The 24,250-nt window shown below is 52.5% G+C and overlaps 2 protein-coding genes across 3 annotated transcripts in view; one reads left to right on the plus strand and one right to left on the minus strand.

Moving 5' to 3' along the window:
• Positions 1–883: 883 nt before the first annotated feature.
• MORN4 (MORN repeat containing 4) lies at positions 884–14,132 on the plus strand. Its single transcript, XM_004616369.2, has 5 exons — positions 884–1,031; positions 8,277–8,371; positions 12,168–12,282; positions 12,618–12,727; positions 12,969–14,132. Exons 2-5 carry the CDS (start codon positions 8,305–8,307, stop codon positions 13,115–13,117), a joined length of 441 nt encoding a protein of 146 aa, XP_004616426.1. The 5' UTR covers positions 884–1,031; positions 8,277–8,304; the 3' UTR covers positions 13,118–14,132.
• Positions 14,133–15,941: 1,809 nt separating this feature from the next.
• HOGA1 (4-hydroxy-2-oxoglutarate aldolase 1) overlaps positions 15,942–24,250 on the minus strand; it is a 29,672-nt gene continuing 21,363 nt past the window's right edge. The window contains exons 6-7 of one of the 2 annotated variants that reach the window (XM_055119279.1): positions 22,278–22,411; positions 15,942–16,767 (exon numbers count right to left, since the gene is read on the minus strand). In XM_055119279.1, the coding sequence (XP_054975254.1) occupies positions 16,618–16,767; positions 22,278–22,411 (284 nt within the window). In that variant the 3' untranslated portion in view covers positions 15,942–16,617. The remainder of the gene's footprint in view (positions 16,768–22,277; positions 22,412–24,250) is intronic. The other variant, XM_055119280.1, reaches the window with a different exon arrangement.

A 24,250-nucleotide genomic window follows, 5' to 3' on the forward strand; every position in this document is an offset into this window, starting at 1 on the left:
TAGACAGTCAATCCCACCAGGGTTAGTCGAGTGTGTCCTTTTTTTTCCCCCCTTTTTCTTTTTTGGGTCACACCTGGCAATGCACAGAGGTTACTCCTGGCTCTGCACTCAGGAATCACCCCTGGCGGTGCTCAGAGGACCATATGGGATGCTGGGAATCAAGCCTGGGTCGGCCGCGTGCAAGGCAAACACCATACCCGCTGTGCTATCGCTCCAGCCCCGTGTGTGTCCTTTTCGAGCTTGGTCGAACCTAGCGACATGCTGCATTCACAACAGTAAATAAACATATGGATAACCTGGTGTGCCTTTGGGGAGGTATAAATTGCTATCTGGCAGGATTTGCATAGCTTTGGTGCCATACTTTAAACACAAAGGACCTGAGTAATGATAACCCCACACAAATCCCTATTAGGAATGCTAAGATGTGCTGCTATGACAGTGTTGGCCTCGTTAACTGGCAGTTGCCAGGGCCCGCGCGTTACCACGTGCAAAGCTGCACCTCCAAAGCTGGGTTTGAGCTCAGCCCCTTAAACTCCGCGGCGGGGCCACCGGACAGCTGTGCAGAGCCGAGCAGCATTGGAGCCGCCGGGACCAGTGGTCACTATTGCCTCTGTGGCAGGCTTTTCTGTGTGCTTTGACCTGACGTTGACATTCCTCGGCGAGCGGTCGCTGGAGCGGCGAAGCCTCCAGGTCTCTCGGGCGGCCGAGGTGAGACCCTGGGTTCAGCCCCACCCCAGTGTAGGATCCTGGCCGGGGGCGCGCGGAACTCCCCGCCCCGCACAAAGATGGCGCAACGCCGCGAGCTGGACCAATAGGAAGTGGCGTTGCTCCCGGTCGCCAAGGTAACAGCCAATGGGCGGCGGGGACTGAGCTCGGTGCGGCTGCCTGGGGATGGCGGCATCAAGTGGGGCAGGCGCGGGTGGAGGAGGTGGGAGCGGCAGGTGGCGAGGGGGGTGCCCCGGCGAGCCGCGGGCCGGGCCGCTGGAGCCCTGCGTCGGGGCGTGACCGTCTTCCCCAAAGACCAAGTCCAGGTTGGCGGCGCGGCTGGGAGGGGGCTGGGGAAATGGGGTCGGTGAGGATGGGACTGAGTCCCGGAGATGACAGGAGCTGGGGGGGCGCGTGGCTCCATCCCAGATGCGCTGGCTGGTGGGCGGGGGTCGAGGGGGTCCCGAACCCGGCAGCACCGCCGTCTGCCGCTCAGGCTGTGACCCGAGCGAGCCCAGCACCCGGGTGTGCTCGGGGACCGCGTCCGGAGGGAGTGGCAGATTGTACGCCGAGCATTGATCGGGGCGGGCGGGAGCCGTCTAGGGGTGGAGGGAAGGTGCGGGGCGGGTAGCAGGATCCGGGTGGAGGGGAGGGCCGGGCCGAGCATCAAGTGTTGCTGTCACGGGCTTTGTTTGCTCCGGGCCTGCCTGGCTCACACTCCAGTGGAAAGAAACCCCACACCTGGAGGTTTGGGGACTGGATGCCTCCCTTAGGTGAGGGTCGCACGCCCGAGTCAAGTACCTCCAAACTGCTCAGGGACCGGCAGGGGACACTTGGCTATGATAGAACCAAGTGTGGTATGATGATAGAACTGGACCCTGGCATCTCTCTTTCCCAAGGGCTGCACCATGGGTATATATAGTATATTGGAGTATCAATTTACAGAGACAAAGTAGACCTGTTCTTTTAGATACATGCATGACTTGATCCTCTGCAACCCTTCTATCAAGAAAGCAAGGGTGAGGGGCTGGAGTGATAGCATAGCGGTTAGGGCGTTTGCCTTGCATGCGGTCGACCCGGGTTCGATTCCCAGCATCCCATATGGTCCCATATGGAGCACCGCCAGGAGTAACCCCTGTGCATAGCTGGGTGTGACCCAAAAAGAAAAAAAAAAGAAAGAAAGCAAGGGTTGGTATCTCTTTAGAAGCAGGAATTATCTTGGATTTGTGACTGGGTTCCATTTGTATATATGAAAGCTAAATTCCTGGGTTGTCTGTTTTATTTTAAAAGATTTGCGTGGCTGAGTTGGAGGGATAGTAGAGCGGGTAAGGCGCTTGCCTTGCAGGTGGCCAACCCTGATTGGGCCCAGGGCACCCTATATGATCCCTGAGCCTGCCAAGAGTGATCTCTGAGCACTGAGCCAGAAGTAAGCCCTGAGCACAGCCAGGTGTGGCCCCTGAGCTCTGCCAAGTGTGGCCCCAAAACAGAATAACCTCCCCACCCCTGAAAAATTATTTATTGATTTATTTTTGAGGTAGCACTGATTTATAACATTATGTTTATAACATAACATTAGATTTTATTAGGTTTTATATGTATAGCTTTATAAAACAATTTTATATGCTACATCTTATTTACTACCAAAAGTCAGATTTTTACATCAATTTAAACATATAGTTGACCCCCTTTAACCTGATTTACCCACTCCTCCCTACCTTCTTCCCTTCTGTTAGCCACTGTTTATTCTTACAGATGTTTTGATTAGATACAAATACTTATTTGTATTTGCATCCTTTATTAAAATAGTGAGTCTTTCAGACTTCATCAAAAACTGGCTCTCCTTTTTTGGGGGGACTGGATGGGCTCCCTGGTTGTGGGCAATACTAGATCAACCAGGCCCACAGTTCAATGTGAGCTGCTTGGAATTACCTGGGCCATCCCAGACATACATGCGGTGCCAGGGAGTGAAATGCAATCAGCTATATACAAAGCATGCACCCTAACCACTGTACTTCCTCTCTGATCTGGGGCTATCCTCTATTCACTGAGATTTGTCTCAGGCCGAAGAGATAGTACAGCAGGGAAGGCACTGCCTTGCATGTGGCTGACCCTAGTTTCATTCCCAGCACTACAGAGTGTCCCCTGAGTCCACCAGAAGTGATCCCTGAGTGCAGAACCAGGAGTAAGCCCTGAGCACTGCTAGGTGTGGCCAAAAACAGAAACAACAACAAAATTATTTTTGACATTTGTCTTCATAACTTTGGCTACTAGTGAAACTCCCTTTGGGTCAGGGGCTATGTAACTACTAATTAGTATGGCTAATTCCAGGAGTGATAAATGAAAATTCTGGAGCCAGAGAGATAGTACAGGAGTTAAAGTGCTTACCTTGCCTGCAGCCAACCCTGGTTCAATGCCCAGAGCACCATCAGGAGTGATCTCTGAACAGAGCCAGGAGTAATCCCTGATCACCACCCAGTATGACCCAAACCCCTGACACTCTCCTAGGCAAGGACAATAACAATTATTTAGATAGATGTAGAATATATTTCTTTTTTTTTTAATTTTTTTTTTTTTTGCTTTTTTTGCCTTTTGGGTCACACCTGGCGATGCACAGGGGTCACTCCTGGCTCTGCACTCAGGAATCACCCCTGGCAGTGCTCAGGGGACCATATGGGATGCTGGGAATTGAACCCGGGTCGGCCGCATGCAAGGCAAATGCCCTACCTGCTGTGCTATTGCTCCAGCCCCTAGAATATATTTCTTATCAAATATGTCAAACCACAGTCTGAAACCCATGGGATCCTCATATGATTCCGTTAATTAGGCACTTCCAGCTCAGTTCTTAGAAATCCATTTCATTCTGACAATTGTTGAAAAGAATGAATGGTTGTTTAATTAAAAAGATTTATTAGGGCAATTTTATTCCTGCAGGTTTTGGGTCTTTAGTATGGCTTGAGTGGAGACAGCCTGTGCCACCTTATGGGCCAGGATATGTTCAGCTACATTAATCCTGCTTATTTAAAGAACAAGAAAAACATCACAGAGGGCAGGGGAATTCTCCTACATAAAGCTCTTGAGAATCCTATAGTAGTAGAGATTCAAAGGGTATACTAAATTGTTGGATTTAATTTTGTCTTGAGAAAAAGGTAATTTACTCTAAAAGTTGGAATTGCGATGTTCAGTGTAGAAAGTGGAACTTAAGCAAGAAGATGTCAGCCTCTCATCACACGTGTCAGTAACGGTGTATGCAGCAGAAATGACACCTACACTAAAAATGAGGACATGAAAAATGGGAGGTGGTAACCAAGCTCTTCAGAAAGGTGAGGGAACTGAAAATGGGAAAGGAAAGAAGAAATGACTGGGAATGGGAATTCAGTACGTTGTACTGCTATTAAAGATACGAATAAAAGCTTCTAATTTATATCTGAGACACAGAAGCTTTCTGCATCATTTAACTCAACTATGAACATTGGTGCCTCCTAGCTCCAGAACCAGAACTGATGATGAAATTTACATCAGAAGTTGCATCTATTTTTTGCCCACTGCAGGCTATGCTCAAGGGCTTATTCTTGGCTCTGTACTCAGGCTCGTTCCTGGTGGGGCTCAGGGACCATACAGGGTGCTGGGGATTGAGCTCAGGCTTGCTGCATGCAGGGCAAGAGCCTTCCCTACTGTTTTATCTCTCCGGATCCTAGGGGTATCCTTTTGATGGAGGAAAGAAATATTTCTTTGAACATCAACAATGAACAGTATTCTGGGTGTTTTTGCACATTTTGTAATCGAGTCCACCGGTCAGGTCTGTGAAGTAGGGATATTACCCCCATTTTGTTGATGAGAAGACTGAGGCTTGTAACTACTTCTGTGACCTGTGGATGGTGAGACAGGTGGTGATACAGTGAGAACAGGGTCTAAATGTGGGAGGTGTAATACAGGGAGCACATCACCACATTCTCTTGGAAGCAGGGTAGCACGGATGATACGGAGTTCTGCTCAGAGCAGGAACCCTAGCGGCTGCTGTTCTGATTCCCTCTTGCATGTGATAGCTAAATGGCCTTCACTAACTTAGTCTGCACCTTAGTTTCATCACCTGCAAAGTGGAAATAATAATATACCTCATACATAAAGCTGTGAGATGCAATTGGACAGTGGATTTCATTTTACTTCTTTTTTGCGGGGGGTAGGTGGGGTGTCACATCTGAGTGTGCTTAGGGCACACTCCTGGCTCAGTGCTGAGGGTACTCTTGGTGATACTGGCCAAGGACCATATATAGTACCCAAGACTGAACCCAGGTCTCTGGCATGCAAAGTGTTACTCTAGCTCTTTTAGCTATCTCCCTGGCTCCCTGGAGAATATATTTTATTTGTTTTGTTTTAGGGTTACACCTGGCAGTGCTCAGGGCTTACTCTTGACTCTAGACTCAAAGATCACTCCTAGCTGGTGGGCTCAGGAGACCATATATGATGGGTTTGGCTACATGCATCTTATTCTCTATACTATCTCTCTGACCCTGCATAATGTATTTTTTAAATTCTGTGGCACACAATAGGTGGTCAGTAAATGCTAGTTGCTTTTATAAAGGTATTACAAATAAGTGCTCTGAAGTAACTCAGTTGGTTATAGAGGAATGGGTTGGTTGGCTGACCTAGAGTATATATAATGTACATCTTGTTTTAGTTGAAGACTTAAAGCATGATCTTGGTATAAAGTATGCCAGTTACTTCGTGCCACTGTGGAACGTCTCCTTGCAACCCCATGCTGATTCTCCTCAATGAAACTATCAACCCAACATTGGGTGTGATTTGAACTGGGACATGAAGAGAAAGGAAGCTAGTTGTTGGCACCGGATGCCAGGGGATACAAGAATCCACTCCTGGACCAAGGAGATGACTCAAAAAGCTTGAGACATGCTTTGTTTGTTGGTTCCCCATGTCCAATCCTCCCCACCAAGTGTTCCTTCAGTACCACCAGGCACAGCCAGATGTGGTTTAAACTCTAGAAATGAAACCAAAAGGAATCAATTCCCATTTTGTCCGCAGGTCTGAACTCAGAACGCTGAGGAAGAGGTTCACTTGACCTTTTAAAGCTCACCCAGAAGGGGCCGGAGAGTTAATATAAAGGATAGAGCACTCGCCCTGCCCACTGCCCACCCAGGGTCTATCTCCAGCACCCCATGCAGTCCTTCCAGTCCTCCAGGAGTGCTCCCTGGCCAGGAGTGAGCTCTGAGCACAGAGGGAGGAGCATGCCCTAAGCACCGCCAGGTGTGGTCCAAAAACAAAACAAAAGAAAAAACCCAACCAGAGAACAGTTAAATATTAATGATGAGGGAACTTCAGTGGAGATTTCTCAGTCCTCTGATCTAGAAGCTCTCTAGCTTTTCATACACTGTGGCTACAATTTATTGAAATATGTGCTGTTCAAACTACGGATTTCCAGGTCTGAGGTTCAGAACCTGCTTTCACACAGCTTGGGGTGTATTGGGTCACGGAGATAGTCTAGCAGGTAGAACATTTGCCTTGCATGTGGCCAACCTGAGTTCGATCCCCAGCATCCCATATGACCCCCTGGGCCTCGCCGGGAGTGATTCCTGAGTGTAGAGCCAGGTTATTCCTGGCTCTACACTCAGGAAAAAAAAAATTGAATAAATAAAATAGCTTTGAGTGTGGGCCTAAAACTCTACATTTGTCACAGTCACCCAAGAAAGCTTGCGTTGTTTAGATCTGGAAAAGATGAGTGAATAAATGTTTAGGGGATTAAACAAGAAATAGTGAGTGCATTAAAAGCATTTTAAATTATTCTGCTTGTCTCTGTTTATATTTAATGGTATTTTGGTGTTACTCCCTTGTAGGAGATATAGATACATATATATTATATATAGAGAGAGAGGGAGAGAGAGATTTTTTTGTTTGTTCTGGTTTTGTTTTCAGGCCCCATCTGGCAGTGCTTAGGGCTGGCTCCTGGTTTGTGCTCAGGAATCGCTCCTGGCAATGCTTAAGGGATCCTATGGGGTGTCAGGGATTGAAACCAGGTGGGCCACATGCCAGGCAAGCACCCTACCTGCTGTACTAACACTCCAGCACCCCCAGGGCCAGCCTTGTCTGAAACGTTCTGTTGGTTTCCCGGAGATAGCCCAAGGTGCTGAGTGCACGCTTTGCGTGCAGGTTTGGTGCCCTGAACCCAGACCTGGGAATAGCCCGTGAGCACTGTCAGGGATGGCCCCAAACCCAAACCAAACAAAAAGAGACCGAATGAAACATTCTTCCACTCTCCTTGCTTTAGATTGCTGTTCTTGCCTGTGTTCCTCAGAACCTTTCCTTCAGCCTCATGACCCTGCTGTCCCATAGCTCAGGCCTGACCCCAAAACACTGTGCCTTAAAACCAACACCATTTCTTCAGGCCGTGGTACTGAAAATCAGTGTTTGGGAGCTGGGCCCTGCGGGCAGCTCTCCCTGTCTGACCTGTGGTCAGCTAGACCGCTGCCCCACGTGGCCTCACCCCTCCTTAAAGACAAAACTGGGCTGCTTCCTGGGCTGGCAGAACAGGTCCGTGCACAACGAGAGCCCAGTCCAGTGTGGTGTTGTTGTTGTTATTTTTTGTATTGTGTGTGTTTTTGTTTCCTTTTTTTTTTTTCTTTTTGGGTCACACTCCGAGATGCTCAGGGGTTACTCCTGGCTCTGCACTCAGGAATTACTCCTGGCAGTGCTTGGAGGATCATATGGAATGCTGCGGATCAAACTCTAGTTGGCTGTGTGTGAAGCAAATGTACTCTCTGCTGTACTATCACTCCGCAGGGGATGGGGGCGGGGAGAGCAGCCCCTCCCCCCCAGCCCAGTGTTAAAGCACTCTCAGGCCTCCCTCTGCCACTCCTTTGCTCTCGGGCCATTGACAGGAAGTAATCAGGTAGCTACTCACGTCCCGTGGGGCGAGGAATGCAGGCCATCTGAGCTATCTGTCCTGCGAGCTTCTCTTGGCTGTCAGCTTTTGCCACTCACTCCATCCTGCACCCTACTTTCATGCATCCCACCCCCAGCTCAGAGCCCCAGGGACCTCCTTAGCTCCCCCTTGGCAGCTGTAAATTCCTTTACCTGACTTTCAAAAGGCCCCTACTGGAGCCTACCTTGGCTCAAAAGAGAGCACCTTTCGGAGAGAAGGCCTGCAGGGTCAGAGGGCCTCAGCACGAGCCCCAGCTCTGTCCCCACCCGGCTTCAACCGCTCCAGGCTCCGGTTTCTCCTGTGTCAAAAGACCAGTGTGGGTTTTGGGGTCCTACCCAGCAGTGCTCAGGGGCTACTCCCGTCTCAGTACTCAGGAGTGGTACTGGGGGGATCATATGCGGTGCAGAGGATAGACTCAGGGTTACCCACATGCAAAGCAAGCGCCCTGGCTCCTGTACTATCTCCCTGCCCGCCCCTCCGTCTTCCCCCCGCAATAAACCTGGGAGGAAGTGAAGGTTGGAGCACTAGGTGTTCCTGTGAATGTCCTCCAGCTTCGGGGCCTTTGCTGAGCCCCAGAACTGCTCTGCAGGCCTCACCTAAGCCCTCCGTGACCTCACTGTCCTCTGTTTGTTCCCTGCAGTTTCTGTCCTGTTCTGGAAGCCGTTACCATGACGCTGACCAAAGGCTCCTTCACCTACTCCAGTGGGGAGGAGTACCGCGGCGAGTGGAAGGAGGGTGAGAGGACCCTGGGGGTGCCTGGTGCTGACCCCTTCACTTGGTGAAGGACTGCTACGAGGGGACCTGTGAACCCACCTTACGAGTCCTTATTTCCCACTCCAGTCCGTATCGTGCCCTTGCCTTTCTTCAACTTTAGGATCATAAATAAAGCAATTCTCTTGCATGTGGCTAGTCCCAGTTCTGTCCCCACCACTACGTGGTCCCATAAGCAGCACTGGGTGTGGTTCTCCTCTCCCCAAAGTAAAATCCCCAAAATAAATCTTTCAATCTCCAGAAATAAGTGAAAATTTCCCATTTCTAAATTTAAGATATTCGGGACCAGAGTGATAGTACAGCGGGTAGGGTGTTTGCCTTGCATGCGGCTGACCCAGGTTTGATCCCCAACATCCCATATGGTCCCCTGAGCACCACCAGAAGTAATTCCTGAGTTGGAGCCAGGAGTAATCTCTGAGCATCACTGGGTGTGACCCAAAAAGCAAAATAAAGTAATTTTTTAAAAATTTTGAACAGTTTACAAAATTGTTCATGATTGGGTTTCAGTCATAGAATGTTCCAACACCTCTCCCTTCACCACTGTACAAAATAAAATAATTTAAGGGGTTCTACCATTATTTTACCCTTTAATGGGTTATTTGCAAGTTTATTTATTTATTTATTTATTTTGCTTTTTGGGTCACACCCAGTGATGCACAGGGGTTACTCCTGGTTCTGTACTCAGGAATCACCCCTGGCGTGCTCAGGGGACCATATGGGATGCTGGGAATCAAACCCAGGTCGGCCGCGTGCAAGGCAAATGCCCTACCCGCTGTGCTATTGCTCCAGCCCCCAGCAAGTTTATTTTTTTTGATAAGTGCTAATGTGCCCATACAAGTAAGTTTTCTTGTTTGTTTGTTAGGGAACACACCTGGTGGTGCTCAGGGCTTACTCCTGGCACTATACGCAGAGGTCACTCCTGGCAGTGCTTGAGGGACCATAAGCAGTGCTGGGGATCAAACCAGCATCAGCCATAATCAAGGCAAGAGCCTAATGCCAGTACTCTCTTCAGTCCAAAATGAATATCTGTCAGTGGCCATGAATGACAAAATATAGGACTGGAGAGGGTAGTTCAGTGGGCTAAGTACTTGCTTTGGATGCAAGAGGCCTCATTCAATCCCTGACACCTCATGTTTTGCCAAGCACCACTGCAAACAACTCCCACGCATTGCTGGGTGTGGCCCAAAACACATGACTTGATTCCAGTGAATTTTTAAAAACATAAATATTAGGGGCTGGAGTGATAGCACAGTGGGTAGGGTGTTTGCCTTGCACGCGGCCGACCCAGGTTCAATTCCCAGCATCCCATATGATCCCCTGAGCACTGCCAGGAGTAATTCCTAAGTACAGAGCCAGGAGTAACCCCTGTGCACCGCCAGATGTGACCCAAAAATAAAAAAAAAAAATACACCAAAAACATAAACATTAAGTTTGTTTTTTTTTTTAGTAAATCAGCACAATTTGTGTTATATATATGTTTATATATATATGTTATATATATATATATATATATATATAGGTTTCCTTATTTTTTCTTGCATTTTGGGTCATAGCCGACGATGCATGGGGGTTACTCCTGGCTCTGCACTCAGGAATTACTCCCGGCGGTGCTGGGGTACCATATAGGATGCCGGGAATCAACCCGGGTCGACCACATTGCAAGGCAAACGCCCCACCTGCTGTACTATCACTCTGGCCCCATATTTTTTTTTTTTTGCTTTTTTTTTTGGGTCACAACCCAGCAATTCTCAGGGGTTACTCCTGGCTTTACACTCAGGAATTACCCCTGGCGGTGCTTGGGGGACCATATGGGATGCTGGGGATCGAACCCGGGTCGGCCGCGTGCAAGCAAACGCCCTACCCGCTGTGCTATCGCTCCGGCCCCCCCATATTTTTTTTACAGTAGTATAATCTCACAAAAAGAATAAATCTGGGGGATGCCCATGTAATATTTAGAAGGAACCCAAAGGGTCTGGTTTGGTTTTGGTTTCAAGGTCACTCCCAGCAGTGCTCAGGGACACAGGGCTCTTGGCTCTGTCCTTGTGGGGCACTGGAGAATCTTAAGACATTAAGTAAGATCTAGAAATGGTGGCAGGTGCAGAGGCCAATTTGCTCATTGTCTTTGCTTTCCTGGCACAGCTCCTTCTGTTTCTAAGCATTAGGAATGGTAAAGGCATTTGGTGGTTTTATTTGGTTGAGTTTTGTTTTGTTGTTTTGTTTAGGGGCCACATCCATTTTGTGCTCTGGGCTTACTCCTGTTCTGCACCCAGGAATCACTCCTGGCAGAGCCCAAGGCGCCCTATGGGATGTCAGGGATCAAACCTGGGTCAGCCGTGTGCAAGGCAAACGCCCTACCCTGCTGTACTATCGTGCTGGCCCCGTGGTAAAGTTCTTTGGAACTTTGAACGAAACAGGAAGCAGTTATACTCAGTTCAGTTTGGAGACAATCTGGCCGTTTGAAAAGCAGTGCTGGTGAGCCAAGAGGTACTCCAGGGGCTCGACTTCGAGTCAGCTAGGAACCACCCTGCCCATTTTCAGACTTGCCCTGTGTTCTTGTCACGGCTGATCCCTGGAGTTCTGAGTCCTAGAACACCGGGAGTAGTGGGGCAGGTGGGCCTGGGTCTTGCCTATCTGTATCCCAGTTCTGTCATTTTGCTCCCCCAAACACCTACAGTCCCCTTCATAAGGTATTTTATTTATTTGTTTATTTATTTATTTATTTATTTATTTATTTATTTATTTATTTATTTTAAGAAGGGCCACAAGGGGCTGGAGCGATAGGATAGCAGGTAGGACGTTTGCCTTGCACACAGTCGACCCGGGTTCAATCCCCAGCATCCCATATGGTCCCCCAAGCACTGGCAGGAGTAATTCCTGAGTTCAGAGCCAGGAGTAACCCCTGAGCATTGCTGGGTGTGACCCAAAAAGCAAAAAAAAAAAAACAAAAAAAACGAAGGGCCACAATTGGGGGCACCTCCTGGCAGCGTGCTTAGGGCACCTGCTACAGGGCACGGACTCAGGGCCTTGCAACTGCGAGCAGTGCCCTACCACAAGAGCCTCTCTCCGGCCCCCTGTAGGCCCTGTGGAGGAGAGGCTCTCAGGGCAGTTTGTCCCCCAGAAGAGCCCCTGCCGTGGCAATGCATCAGCCCAGGTTGGTGAGGTGCAAGCCCAGGTGGGTGCTGTCCTCCCCACCCCCCACGAGGCTGCGGTAACCAGCAGTTTGCCAGGTGGCCTGATGGCACTGAAGCGTTGTCTGCTTCTTCTCAGAGGGGCAGCGTGGTTAGTGCCGCGGGCCTCCGAGCCCCATGGCCCGCTGTATTTGTGACCCCCTCCCATCCAACTGCTCTGTGAGTTAAGCCTGTTTCTCCCTGTTGCCCCCCATTTCCACTCAGGCCCAGTGGGGAGAGCTGGGAGTGCTGTGTCCACCCAGCAGGCTTTGTGGGGATGGACAGAAATGATGAGTCCAGAGGGCTCGCAGCATGCACGGGAGCTGGTGCTCTCTCATCTCTCCCCTTACGGAGACACGTTCCAAACCCAGCACTTGTGATCAAGCGGTAGAGCACGCGGCCCCGGGTGCAAGTCCCCGGCACCACGTACCTCCCCCTGCCCCTGCACACAGACTGCGCCCATAGGAAGGGAGGGCCCAGGACCGAGGCCTGCTGATGAAGCTGCTCTTCCTCCTCCCTCTGAGGAAGGGGTGACGGGAGGCAGGAATGCGAGACAGGACCCCCACCTGAGACCTGTCCTTCTCTTTGCTCAGGCCGCCGGCACGGTTTTGGCCAGCTGATGTTTGCAGATGGTGGCACCTACCTGGGTCACTTTGAGAACGGGCTGTTTAATGGCTTCGGGGTTCTGACCTTCTCGGACGGCTCCAGGTGGGTACTGGCTCCCTGCTCTCCCAGCCTCCCGATCCGGTCAGAGGGGAGCTTGTCCCACCCTCTGCAAACAGCCAGAAGGACGCAGTTCTGTGAGTGACTGCTGTACACGGGGGGCTAACATTCAATTCAGAATGTCAGGGAGGCGAGTGACCTTCCAGCTGCCGCCGGCCCCTCCTCGGGCTCGGGATCTTTCTGGGACTTGCCGCCAAGCCGTCCCTCTCCCCAGCTTGGAAGCGGTTGGGCAGGGCTTGGGCAGGGCTGGAACCAGCGTGGCTCCTATGTCCGATGCAGCGTCCTCCCCTCTGGGCTAACAACGTGCCGTGTTTCCTCAGGTATGAGGGCGAGTTCGCCCAGGGCAAGTTCAATGGCGTGGGAGTCTTCATTCGACATGACAACATGACCTACGAGGGGGAGTTTAAAAACGGCAGAGTGGACGGTTTGGGTGAGTCTCACAGGGCTGGCCGGGGGAGGGGAGTGGCCAGGGGGTGGAAGGCCCACCAGCTGCCCCTCGGCCTTCTGGGCCTGGCCGGCCCAGAATAGCGATGGTGCCCTGTGGCCTCGCCACAGAACTGGCCCAGAAGTTGAGAGTCAAGGGTTTCCTCTTCCTCAGCCTCCGCACCTCGGCCGGGCTCTGGGCCGTGGGTGCCCTGCTCAGCCCCTGTCTCTCGTCTCCGCCCACCAAGGCCTGCTGACCTTCCCCGATGGCTCCCACGGCATCCCCCGCAACGAAGGTCTGTTTGAGAACAACAAGCTCCTGCGGAGGGAGAAGTGCTCGGCGGTGGTGCAGAGAGCCCAGAGCGCCTCCAAGTCGGCCCGGAACCTCACTGCCTGACCAGCGCTGGGGGACAGGCGACCAGCTGGGCACGGGAGGCCAGAATGGCCTGGAGCAGACGCCTGGGTGTGCCCAGCACCTGCCCACAACGGCCAGTTTGATCCCACAGGAGTCCTGAGGGTCCTGGTCCCTGGGCCCTGCACCCGAGGCCCCCAGCTCTGTCTTCTCCTGTCACTGCTCCTCACTGCGGGGGTGATCCGCCACCGAACTGTTCTCACACTCTACTTCGTCTTCTGTGCTCACACAGAAGCTCTTTCTTCTGCCACCCCGAGGGGCAGGGGACACCAAGCCCAGCTTGGGGCCAAGGCTTCGGGCTACCCTGGAGAAGAAAGGAAGGAAGGAGAGGATGGGGGGCTCAGACAGTCCAGCAGTCTTGTGATGGTCAGGCCAGGGCTGTCCTCCGTGGCCTCTGTATTCACTGCTGCTGCCAGCCCTTCTGCTTTGTCTGGCCGGACCCCGCTCGTCTCTGCTCAGGCCCCTGGGAAGGGTCCCCGTGAGAGCCCTCGTTCCCTTCCCGGCTCTCCAGCCACCGCATGGCCCCCCCGGTGCCTCTCTCCTCCCGACCACACAGGCCAGGATCCCTGTACAAGACAGTCAAGAAGAAAGCCGATGGAAGCAGTCCCACAACTGCCGTTATTACTCCAGGGCAGAGGCGGGCGTCTCCGGGCCACGTCAGGCCCCTTCGTGGAGGGAGCGGAAGCCATCGGGATGGTTGAGGCCGAGCTGGTTCCTTCCCAGTGACTCAGCCCGGCCCTCGCCTGGCGTTGGGTAGAATTGGTACTGGACTCGGGGGGCGGAGAGAGCATTTGGTTCTCTTCAACCTTCCCACCCTGCTCATCCCGGAGCCTCCACTTGTCCCGGGCCGCAAACACACCTCCACACAGCCCAGCCCCTGGCCTCCATGCCCACTGTCTCCTCCGAAGCAGATTGTGGTGGAAATTATAGCCGTGTGCCTCTATTTATTCTCTGTACTGTAGACGTGTTGATAAGGAATAAACAATTCACCAGAACTGCCCACAGTTTTCCTGACTTTCTTGCACTGCATTTCTGAGAGTATTAAACCCGCTGCAAGTCCCAAGACTTCTGTAAAGGAAGTTTCTCGCTGTGCTTTTTTAAATGTGGCCTTCTTTTGTCCAAAGGGGTAGAGCTGAGTCGATCTGTGTCCTGATCTTCCTGATTCCTAAAGCACTTTCCCTCGTACAGCTCTCACACTGAGCATCCAAGTGACCAAGACCAGGTACTGTTGGACCCGTGGGACCGGGAGGCAGCTCAGCTCTGGCCTGGGTCCTCCCCGTCCAAGCAGGTAGAGTAACAGGCCCTGTGTTTGCGGACGTGCCGCATGCATTTCCCCTGACCCCCTTCCAGGCGTGGCATCAACACCCTGAGAGGGATGCACTGTTGTTACCATCTCGTTAGCCGTGAGCTCAGGGCACTTAATGTCATTGTCCTCAAGCTCCCATAGACATACAGATCCAAGAACGTGGACCAGGCCAGCTGACGCCAGGAGTGTACTGGCACACCTCACCAGCGTACTCAGCCCCATGGCCACAGCTAACTGCCATGTCCCTCCACCTGCCTGCCCTCAACGCCCAGACCCCTCTCCCCCTCCAGAGACCCGCAAGAAGAGTCCAGGTCTTAAGCCCCAAGCTTCAGAGCCACCTGGACACAAGCATGAGGGCTGACACCTTTGTATTCCCTCCCATTGCCCTAAACCATCCATTCAAGGAAAAAGTGATCTTTGTTCAGAATCACAGTTTGCTAAACCTCAGGTTTTCTGCTACTCGTTTCAACATCACTAAATAAAGATTGAATGTCGAGCATCCAAGCTGAGACCAGTTGCTGTTACACCTGCAGTCAACAGTCAACTCCAAAGGGCTGGAGCACATGCTTTGCACACGGGAGCACTGCTTCAATGCCCAGGTACACACGGTCCTTGAATGTCACTGCAACAGGAGTATTGCTAGGCAGCCAGGGATGGCCCCCAAACAAAAAACCAGCAAAAATGCTAAACGCTTTGGAGATGCCAGCCGGGTGGATGAATATGCTTATTATTTCTAAATACACCCACTTCAAACTTCTACAATCCTTTCTCAGAGCCACCATTGGTCTAATGCCTGTGTGTCTGTGTTTGCTCAGTATTGTTAGGGCCTCGGAACTGGGGGAAAAGCAGCTTTGTTGTCTCTGGGCAGGTTCTTTGCATGTGTGTGTGTGTGTGTGTGTGTGTGTGTGTGTGTGTGTGTGTTGGGGGTTGTGGGGCCTCCCAGTCAATGCTTAGGAAGCCTTAGGGTGATTCCTGACAATGTAGGGCAATGTAAGGGTCTGAGGATGTGGTGCCATTGGACTCCTGCAGTGCTAAGGATCCACAGGCCATCCTGGTGGTGCCCAGGGGCCCCTAGGCTGCACCTGTGCAGTGCCAGGGTTATTCCGCTGCATGACCTTAGCTCCTTTACTATCTCTCCAGTCCCAAGGCAGGTTTTTGTGGTACTTTTTTTGGTTTGTTTTGTCCACACCCAGCTGTGCTCAGGGGTTACTCCTGGCTCTGCACTCAGGGATCACTCCTAGCGGGGCTCAGGGCACCATATTAGACCTGGGTCAGCCATGTAAAAGGCAAGCACCCTACCCACTGTATTATCACTCTGGTTCAGCAAGACAGATTTTGGACATCCGGTCAGGACCTCAGATTCATTTAGCAGGGCGATGCCCATCTGTCCACGGCCACGCTGGCTTAATTTATTAAATTTTATTGCAGTAACAAAGTCATCGTTTTCACAATAAAAGCAGAGTGACTGTAGGAAGACATTGTCCCACCCTCAGGCCAGGTCCCCTCCCCTAGTGTTTCAGACCGGGCTGCTGAGGCTAGCGGTCGAGAATGCTGTGTTTGGCCACCAGGTGTCATGAGTGACCAGTTCTGGAAGGCCACAGGGCTGCCACCGGGCGCTTGAGGGCTGGGATCCAGGGGAGAGACAAGGGGATGCGGTGAATCAAAATAGATTTAGGAAAGGGCACTGGAATGCGGCTGGGAGCCTTTCAAAGGCCAGGGACACTTTCTGATCCGGTTTCCCATCCTCCTGTGTCCCCTGAAAGGAGGCAGAAGTTGGGTTCTCAGGAGCAGCCCAGCTACCAGCCTGGGTGCCCAACTCGACTCCAAGTTGACATTCCCGCCCCCCGGCCCCCCAGAAAAAGACTCGGCCTGCCTGGGCCCACCTGCCTCTCGGGATCACGAGACCTGGGGCAGGAGGAAGCACAGGGAGCGTCCAGGGAGAGGGACTCCTTCCCAGAAATAAGGTCTCTGAGGGCCCAGAGTGAGGGGCACAGATGTCAGAGGTCATGGGCTGGGAGCAGGAAGTGAGCGCCCAAGGCAGAGCCTGCTGAGGAATTACTGGGGGACAAGAGGGAAGCAGCCCTGTTCCCCCCGCTGCCCGCCACGGTCCTCTCTGGAAGGCAGGCGCAGGACAGGAGGCAGAGATGCGCTCAGCCGGGCAGCCCCCGCTCCAGCCGGCTCACAGCCAGCCGTTGTTGGTGAAGTCCATGCGCAGGGCCTCCTCCTGGCTGGCGCTCAGCTCCTGCAGGGGGGCCCGGCAGGGGCCTCCGTAGTAGCCAAACCAGTCCATGGTTTTCTTCAAGCCCGGGATCCCAAAGCGCCGGGTCACCTGAGAAACAGGGTGTGTGAAAAGAGGCCCAGTAGCGAGGCCCCCAGGTATGTGTCCCTTCCCGCCTGCTCCCCCAGGGACAGTGACATCCGGGGTGACGAGGAACCCAGAACGAGCGGGCAGAAGGCAGACAGCGAGCAGCAGGCCAGGGGCTCCAGGTGAGGGCGGGAGGCACCTCCACTGATTTTCTGAGGAGGAGCCTCCTGTCAGCTAGGAGAGCAGCCTTTAGTCCCCAAGCTGGAGAGCAGAAGGCAGCAATGCTGGGGCTCGGGGGCCTGGGGGGTTCCCATCCCACAGCCCTAATCCTTGGAACCAGGCCCGGGAAGTCAGGAGTAGAAGGGCAGGCGAAGGGACTGTGAGAGCCGCGGGCAGAGCCCAGAACTTGACTGTCCACATCATCACCTCTGACCCCAGAGCAAACTCTCTGGTCTGCAAAACAAGGGGGGGGGGGTGCAAAACAGGACCCCTGAAGTTTCTTTGTTCTACTTAGTTTTAGGAAGCCTAATGCTACTGTCAGCGTTGGAAATCATACATGGAGTTTTTTTTTTTTTTTTTTTGCTTTTTGGGTCACACCTGGCAATGTGCAGGAGTTATTCCTGGCTCATGCACTCAGGAATTATCCCTGGCGGTGCTCAAGGGACCATATGGGATGCTGGGATTCGAACCCGGGTCGACCGCGTGCAAGGCAAACGCCCTACCCGCTGTGCTATCACTCCAGCCCCCTCAAACATGGAGTTTTTAAACAGGAAAGAAAAAGCATCAAATATTTCTCTGCTTTGGGCATTACCTGGCTAGTTCAAGAACGAATTCTCAACTATTTAAAAATTAGGAAAATAATTTTTACTTAATAAAAGTTTGTTTGGCTTGAGCTTGCTGGTGTGGCCCCCCCAACAAAACAAAATCTTTTTTTTTTTTGCTTTTTTGGGTCACACCCGGCGATGCATAGGGGTCACTCCTGGCCTTGCACTCGGGAACCACCCCTGGCAGTACTCATGGGACCACATGGGATGCTGGGAATCGAACCCGGGTCGGCCGCGTGCAAGGCAAACGCCCTACCCGCTGTGCTATCGCTCCAGCCCCAAGCAAAATCTTTTTTAAAAGAAGGCTTCTTCTTCATGTATCCACATAAATAAAATGGTATTTTCTAGTTTAATATAAAAATAAATAAATAAATATATAAATAAAGTTTGTTTGGGGCACGTCCAACCTTAAGAAAACGGGTAATTGGGGAATGGGGGATAGAGGGTGAAAGAAAGTGGGTGTGGGGTAAAACGTGGGGAATCCTTAGGAAGGAAGCAAGAGAAACAGCTTCCTCAGAAGGCATCTCCCCTGGGAGTGGGTGGGGAGGGACGCTCCTCCCGGGTCTGCTCCCAGCCACCATGTCCCGGTAACCTCTACCCAGCATGGGTGCTGGAACTATCTAGAGAGAGCTTCCTCCCACCAGAGGTATGTGAAGATCTCTGGTCTGGCCCCTTTTCAGAGCTGGGAGAGGATGGATCTCATTGGTGCTAAAGGCCGTGGAAAGTCCTAAATATAGCAGGGGCGGGAGGCACATTGCGTTCAAGCAGGGAGGGCAATAGGGTGACATCAAGCTGCCCTGGGGGTGTCTGAGTCTACAGTTCAGGCAGCAGAAAGGTGTTCCAGGCATTCCTGAGTGTGAGCTCAGCAGAGAGGAGCAGGACAGGAGGGCACCCTCTGTACCCTGTGGGGGCTGTGGAACAGTCACATCAACCTTGGTCCCGGGGCTGCGAGGGAGAACAGGCTGTCCTTCCACCACGCACAAGAGCCCGGGGAATGCCTCCTCTTTCTGTCCTGGTGGTTCTGGAACCTTCTGCCTCCCAGGTCCACAGGAGTGGGGGAGTGCAGAACCACCCAGTGGGATGTCCAGCCTGGACCCAGAGGGGGCTCCACTGGAAGATCCTCATTTAAGTGGTTGTTGCCACATTTGGTCCTCCGGGAGTGACCCCTCTATCCTTAGTGAGGTCCACTGCCGTGCCGTAGCTTTAAAAACACTGTCCCGGGCTGGAGCAATAGCACAGCGGGTAGGGCGTTTGCCTTGCACGCGGCAGACCCGGGTTCAGTTCCCAGCATCCCATATGGTCCCCTGAGCACCGCCAGGAGTAATTCCTGAGTGCATGAACCAGGAGTAACCCCTGTGCGTTGCCGGGTGTGACCCAAAAAGCAAAAAAAAAAATAAATAAAATAAAAAATAAAAACACTGTCCCAGTTTGAACAGAGACAGGGTCACTATGACAATGATAGCTGGAAACGTCAAGAACTGAACGCTGAAAGGAGGTAAACTGATATGCATGATACCCTTTCAGTAGCAGTACTGCAAACCACAGTGCCTAAAAAGCAATTGAGAGAGAGAGAGACAGAGAGACAGAGACAGAGACAGAGACAGAGAAAGAGAGAAAGAGGGAGAGAGAGAGGAAAAGTGTCTGCCACAGAGGCTAGCTGGGACAGCAGAGTAGAGGGATGGGTGTCGGAACACTGTGTGAACGAGACTTGATCATGAACAACTTTGTAACTGTGTATCTCACAGTGATTCAACAGAAAAATAATTTAAAAAAACTGCGCAGCTTGCTTGAGTGGTGGCTGGGAAAATTAAAAATAATAGTGGTAGGTAAGGTGTAATGGTGGTGGGATTGGTGTTGGAATATTGAATGTAATAAATTATTGTGAACAACCTTATAACAATTAATTAAATTAAAACATAATAATAATAAAGTAAAAATAAAAACACTACTGCACACATACCCTATTACCTAAACTATGTATTTTTTAAAATTTAAGTAAGATAAAAATACTCACCCCAAAAGAAATATCCAGGTCCAAATTGTTTCAGTAAAGAATTCTAAGAAGTATTTAATGCTGATTTTACAAAGTCTTTTCCAGAAAAATACAAGAGGGAACACTTGGCAATCCATTTATGAAGTTTTTTTGGGTGTTTTTTTTTTTGCTTTTTTTTGGGTCACACAGCAATACACAGGGGTTACGCCTGGCTCTGCACTCAGGAATTACTCCTGGTGGTGCTCAGGGGACCATATGGGATGCTGGGGAATTGAACCCGGGTCGGCCGCGTGCAAGGCAAACGCCCTACCCGCTGTGCTATCGCTCTAGCCCCTCCTCCTGATTTTGGAGTCAGGATAAAACTTCATAAATTGGGGCTGGAGCGATAGCACAGTGGGTAGGGCGTTTGCTTGCACGTGGTCGACCCGGGTTCGATTCCCAGCATCCCATATGGTCCCCTGAGCACCACCAGGAGTAATTCCTGAGTGCACGAGCCAGGAGTAACCCCTGTGCATCACGGGGTGTGACCCAAAAATCAAACAAAAAATAAATCAGGGGGAAAAAAAGGAGAAGGAAAAGGAGGGGAGGGAGACAGCTCTCATAAACAGAGACATAAAACTCCAAGCAGAATATTAGCAAATGGAATTCAGCAATACAGAAAACGAGATACACACCAGGACTAAATAAGGTTATTTCAGGAATGCAAATATGGTTCAGTATTCAATCAATTAAAGAAATACACTAATTAGCAGGTGAAAAAAATAAGATAAGTACACAACAATTATAATTACATCAAGATAAGAAAATAATTACATTAATATGGAAAAGTGACAAACTCAACACCCATTCATGACTATTAAAAACACCGGAGGGGGGGCTGGAGAGATAGCACAGTGGGAAGGGAGTTTGCCTTGCACACGGTCGACCTGGGTTCTGTTCCCAGCATCCCGTATGGTCCCCCAGGCACCGCCAGGAGTAATTCCTGAGTGTAGAGCCAGGAGTAACCCCTAAGCATTATTGCTAGGTGTGACCCAAAAAGAAAAAAAAAAAACCACGGGAGGGGCCAGAGAGATAGTCCAGCAGGTAGGGTACTTGTCCTGCACACAGCTGACCTAAATTTGATCCCCAGCACCATATATGGCTCCTGAACCCTTCCAGGAGTAATCCCCAAGAACTGCTCTCTCTCTTTCTCTCTCTCTCTCTCTCTCTCTCTCTCTCTCTCTCTCTCTCTCTCTCTCTCTCTCTCTCTCTCTCACACACACACACACACACACACACACGCATGCATGCAACTTAGTACAGGAAAGAACTTCCTCATTAAAAATAATGTGGTACTGGGGCAGGAGCGGTAGCACAGCGGGTAGGGCATTTGCCTTGTAAGCGGCCGACCGGGGTTCGATTCCCAGCATCCCATATGGTCCCCTGAGCACCGCCAGGAGTGATTGATCCCTGAGTGCAGAGCCAGGAGTGACCCCTGAGCATTGCCGGGTGTGACCCAAAAAGCAAATAATAATAATAATAATAATAATAATAATAATGTGGTACTGGGAATCAAACCCAAGGCCTTATACATGTCAGACAGGTGCTCAACCATGGAGCCAGATCCCTGGCCTGAGTTCCCTTGACTTGACGAAGAGCATCTGTGGAAACCTGCAGCTATTGTGACGCTTAATGGCACAGCCTCCTGCTTTCCCTCAGGTCAGGACAAGGCAAACAGGTCTGTGTGATCATTTCAAGAGGAAAAGTTGGAAACCCATGAGAAGGCCCTGCCGTGGGGCGAAGGTGACTGGGGGCGCTGGAGTGCATGATCTGCACGCTGGAGCCAGCTTTGATCTCAGGCGGTGCCGGGGGTGACAGTTCGCCTCCCTGGGAGCAAGCACGGGGGAGGCCCCAGCACTAGCAGGTGTGGCCCCAAGTCCCCAAGCAAAGCAAACCAGACCTCCCTGCGGAGACACACACCATTCGCCCTTCGCCTCCAGTCTGGCTCTGCTCTCTGCTCTTGTCACGGGGGAGGAGCAGGGGGTGGGGGGGAGACACGAGATGGGGAGGAGAGGCACATGGCCTCCTCTTGACTTGCTAGCACAGGACTGAGGAACACAGGTGGACCCCAAGAAAGATGATCTGAAGATATGGGCCTCCCAGGAAATCAAGACCCTGAAAACGGCTATTACCAACTCCTCCTTTCTCCTCCTTTCTCCTTCGTCTTTCCCACAGGGCTAGGAAAGTCACAGGGCCCTTCTCAAGGCAGCACATGTCTGAAGGAGACCCCAGAATAACTTATTTTTTTTTGGAAGGGGCAGGGGTCTGGGCCACATCTGGTGACATTCAGGAGTTACTCCAGGCTCTGCACTCAGGAATTACTCCCGGCAGTGCTCAGGGGACCATATGGGATGACAGGATTGAACCCGGGTTGGCTGCTTGCAAGGCAGAATGCCTTACACCGCTGTGTTACCACTCCAGCCCCCAGGATGACTTCTGTCTCTGCCACCGAGGGGCCAAGATCTTGGGCCCCAGGGCTGGAGTTTTTCTCAGCGCCCTGTCTGAGCAGTGGTGGTGTTTGAGTTTGCGATCGGAAACCAAGGTTCTCTGGGGAGACCTGAGGAGCATCCGTGCTGGAACCTCCCCAAGGGCTTTCTGAAAGGGGAGGAGACCCTGCCCGGGGATGCCTGTGCCTGCCTGGGACGTCTGCAGGGACAGACCCGCGGCCGGGAGCTCACCGCGCTGTTGGGCTCAATGAGGCGGTGCTGCAGCTTCTGGGCATCTTCCCACTGGCCCGTGAGGCAGAGTCGCTCCAGCTGGCACACCTGAGCGCCCAGGACATTGGCCAGGGCACACACACCCCCGACAGCTCCTGCCCCAGACAGAGCGAGATACAAAACATCAGCCAGCGCCTCTGCTCAGAACCCCGCCAAGGCAGGTCCCTGCAAACCAAAGCATCCCTCTGGGGAGGCCAGCTGGGAGTTTCGATGGCCCTGCACGGCTGTGTCAGAGCCACACATGCTCTGTGGAGAGAGAGAGAGAGAGAGAGAGAGGAGGGAGAAGAGGGAGAAGGGTGGGGAGGAGGAGGGAGAACGGGAGGGAGAGAGGGAGAGAAAGAAAGCAAGTGAGGGGGGAAGAGAGAGAGAGAGAGAGAGAGAGAGAGAGAGAGAGAGAGAGAGAGACAGAGACAGGGACAGAGACAGGGACAGAGACAGAGAGGAAGTGGACAGAACAGTTGGCAGAGAATCCAGCGTGCTGAGGAGGGCAGGGAGCATGCAAGGACACACCTAAGGCCTGCACCCCCACTCCGCAGGGGAAAGTCCCACAGCTGGGGACAGGTCCCGTGTCCAACAGCTTGCTAACTCATGGGCCCCAGAGCAGATGGAGTCTGTGTCCTGCCAAAGCGCAACCCCCTGGGAGGTGGGAGGTGGGACGGGAGCAGACGAGGCGGCCGGGTGCTTCCCTCCCCAGGGCTGCATGGGCTGCATCCGCAGCCACTCTCGAGTCCTGGCCACTCTCATCTGGGCAGTGAAGACAGACAGGCCGTGAGGGCCCTGCTGCGTCTGCTGGCCGAATGTGCTCCTAAGGCTGGTTTGGAAGCGACCTGGAAAGAGGGAGCGCCTGGGATGGGCTCACCCAGCTGCCACTTACAGAATCCCGGCTGGGAAAGGCATGCGTCAGATCTGAGCTGGCGCTCACCTGCCCTCGCACCATCTCCCTGCTCTACGGAGTAGAAACCCAGGGACTGCGCACCATGCCCTGCACCATGTCCACACAGGGAACAGACCAAGGAGCTGAGATCCCGCCTCAGCACCCCACCCCCCCCGAGCTGGGGGCAAAAAGCCCTGCTCATCCGCCCCACTCTCAGGGGAGACCTGGGGCTTCTTCCCCTGCCCTGTCTTTTTTTTTCTTTTTGGGTCACACCTGGCGATGCACAGGGGTTCCTCCTGGCTTGCACTCAGGCGGAGCACCCCTGGCGGTGCTCAGGGGACCATATGGGATGCTGGGAATCGAACCCGGATTGGCCGCGTGCAAGGCAAACGCCCTACCCGCTGTGCTATTGCTCCAGCCCCTCCCTTGCCCTGTTTATAAAGGCTTTGACCTGGAAATATGCGCAAAGGAGCCCCAAACAAGCCCATCTCTTTAGAGATCAAGAAGAAGAGAGTCAGCCCTATCCTCCTGTCCCCCCGCTCTGCTCTGCCCCCCATCCCGACACAGGAGAAGTACCTCGAGGTTGGGGAGACGGCGCTCAGGGCTGGAGCACATGCGATGCACGCACCATCCCAGGGCCCGGTATCTGAGGCGGCTTGGTTCTCCAAGCACTGTGGGGCTGCCCCATGGAAGGGAAATCAGGCAAACCTCAGCTGCCCAGGGCTTCAGAGGAAGGGAGGGGTCCCTCCCTGGCCCTCCCCTCCAGGACTCCATTCCAGCCTGCACCAAGGGCCCACAAGCCACACAGACCAGAGCAGCGGATCCACTAGGGAGCGTGGAGGGCTCCGGGCCGGGGCAGAACCTCATCAGGCGAGACAGAGAGAAAGGGCCTCCGAGCCAGCAGGGAGCACCCCAAAGCCTCCACCCCCAGGTGAGGTTGAGCAGGCACTAGGGTCCCCTGCAAACGGCCCTCAGATGCTTCTCGGCTCTCTTCCTCCAACCAAGGAGGTTCCCCCACCCCCGCCCCCGCCCCCCCAGAGGCACACGGGACAGTGACCAG

The sequence above is a fragment of the Sorex araneus genome, chromosome 11, assembly GCF_027595985.1.
Source record: "Sorex araneus isolate mSorAra2 chromosome 11, mSorAra2.pri, whole genome shotgun sequence".
In the NCBI taxonomy this organism is placed as follows: Eukaryota; Metazoa; Chordata; class Mammalia; order Eulipotyphla; family Soricidae; genus Sorex; species Sorex araneus.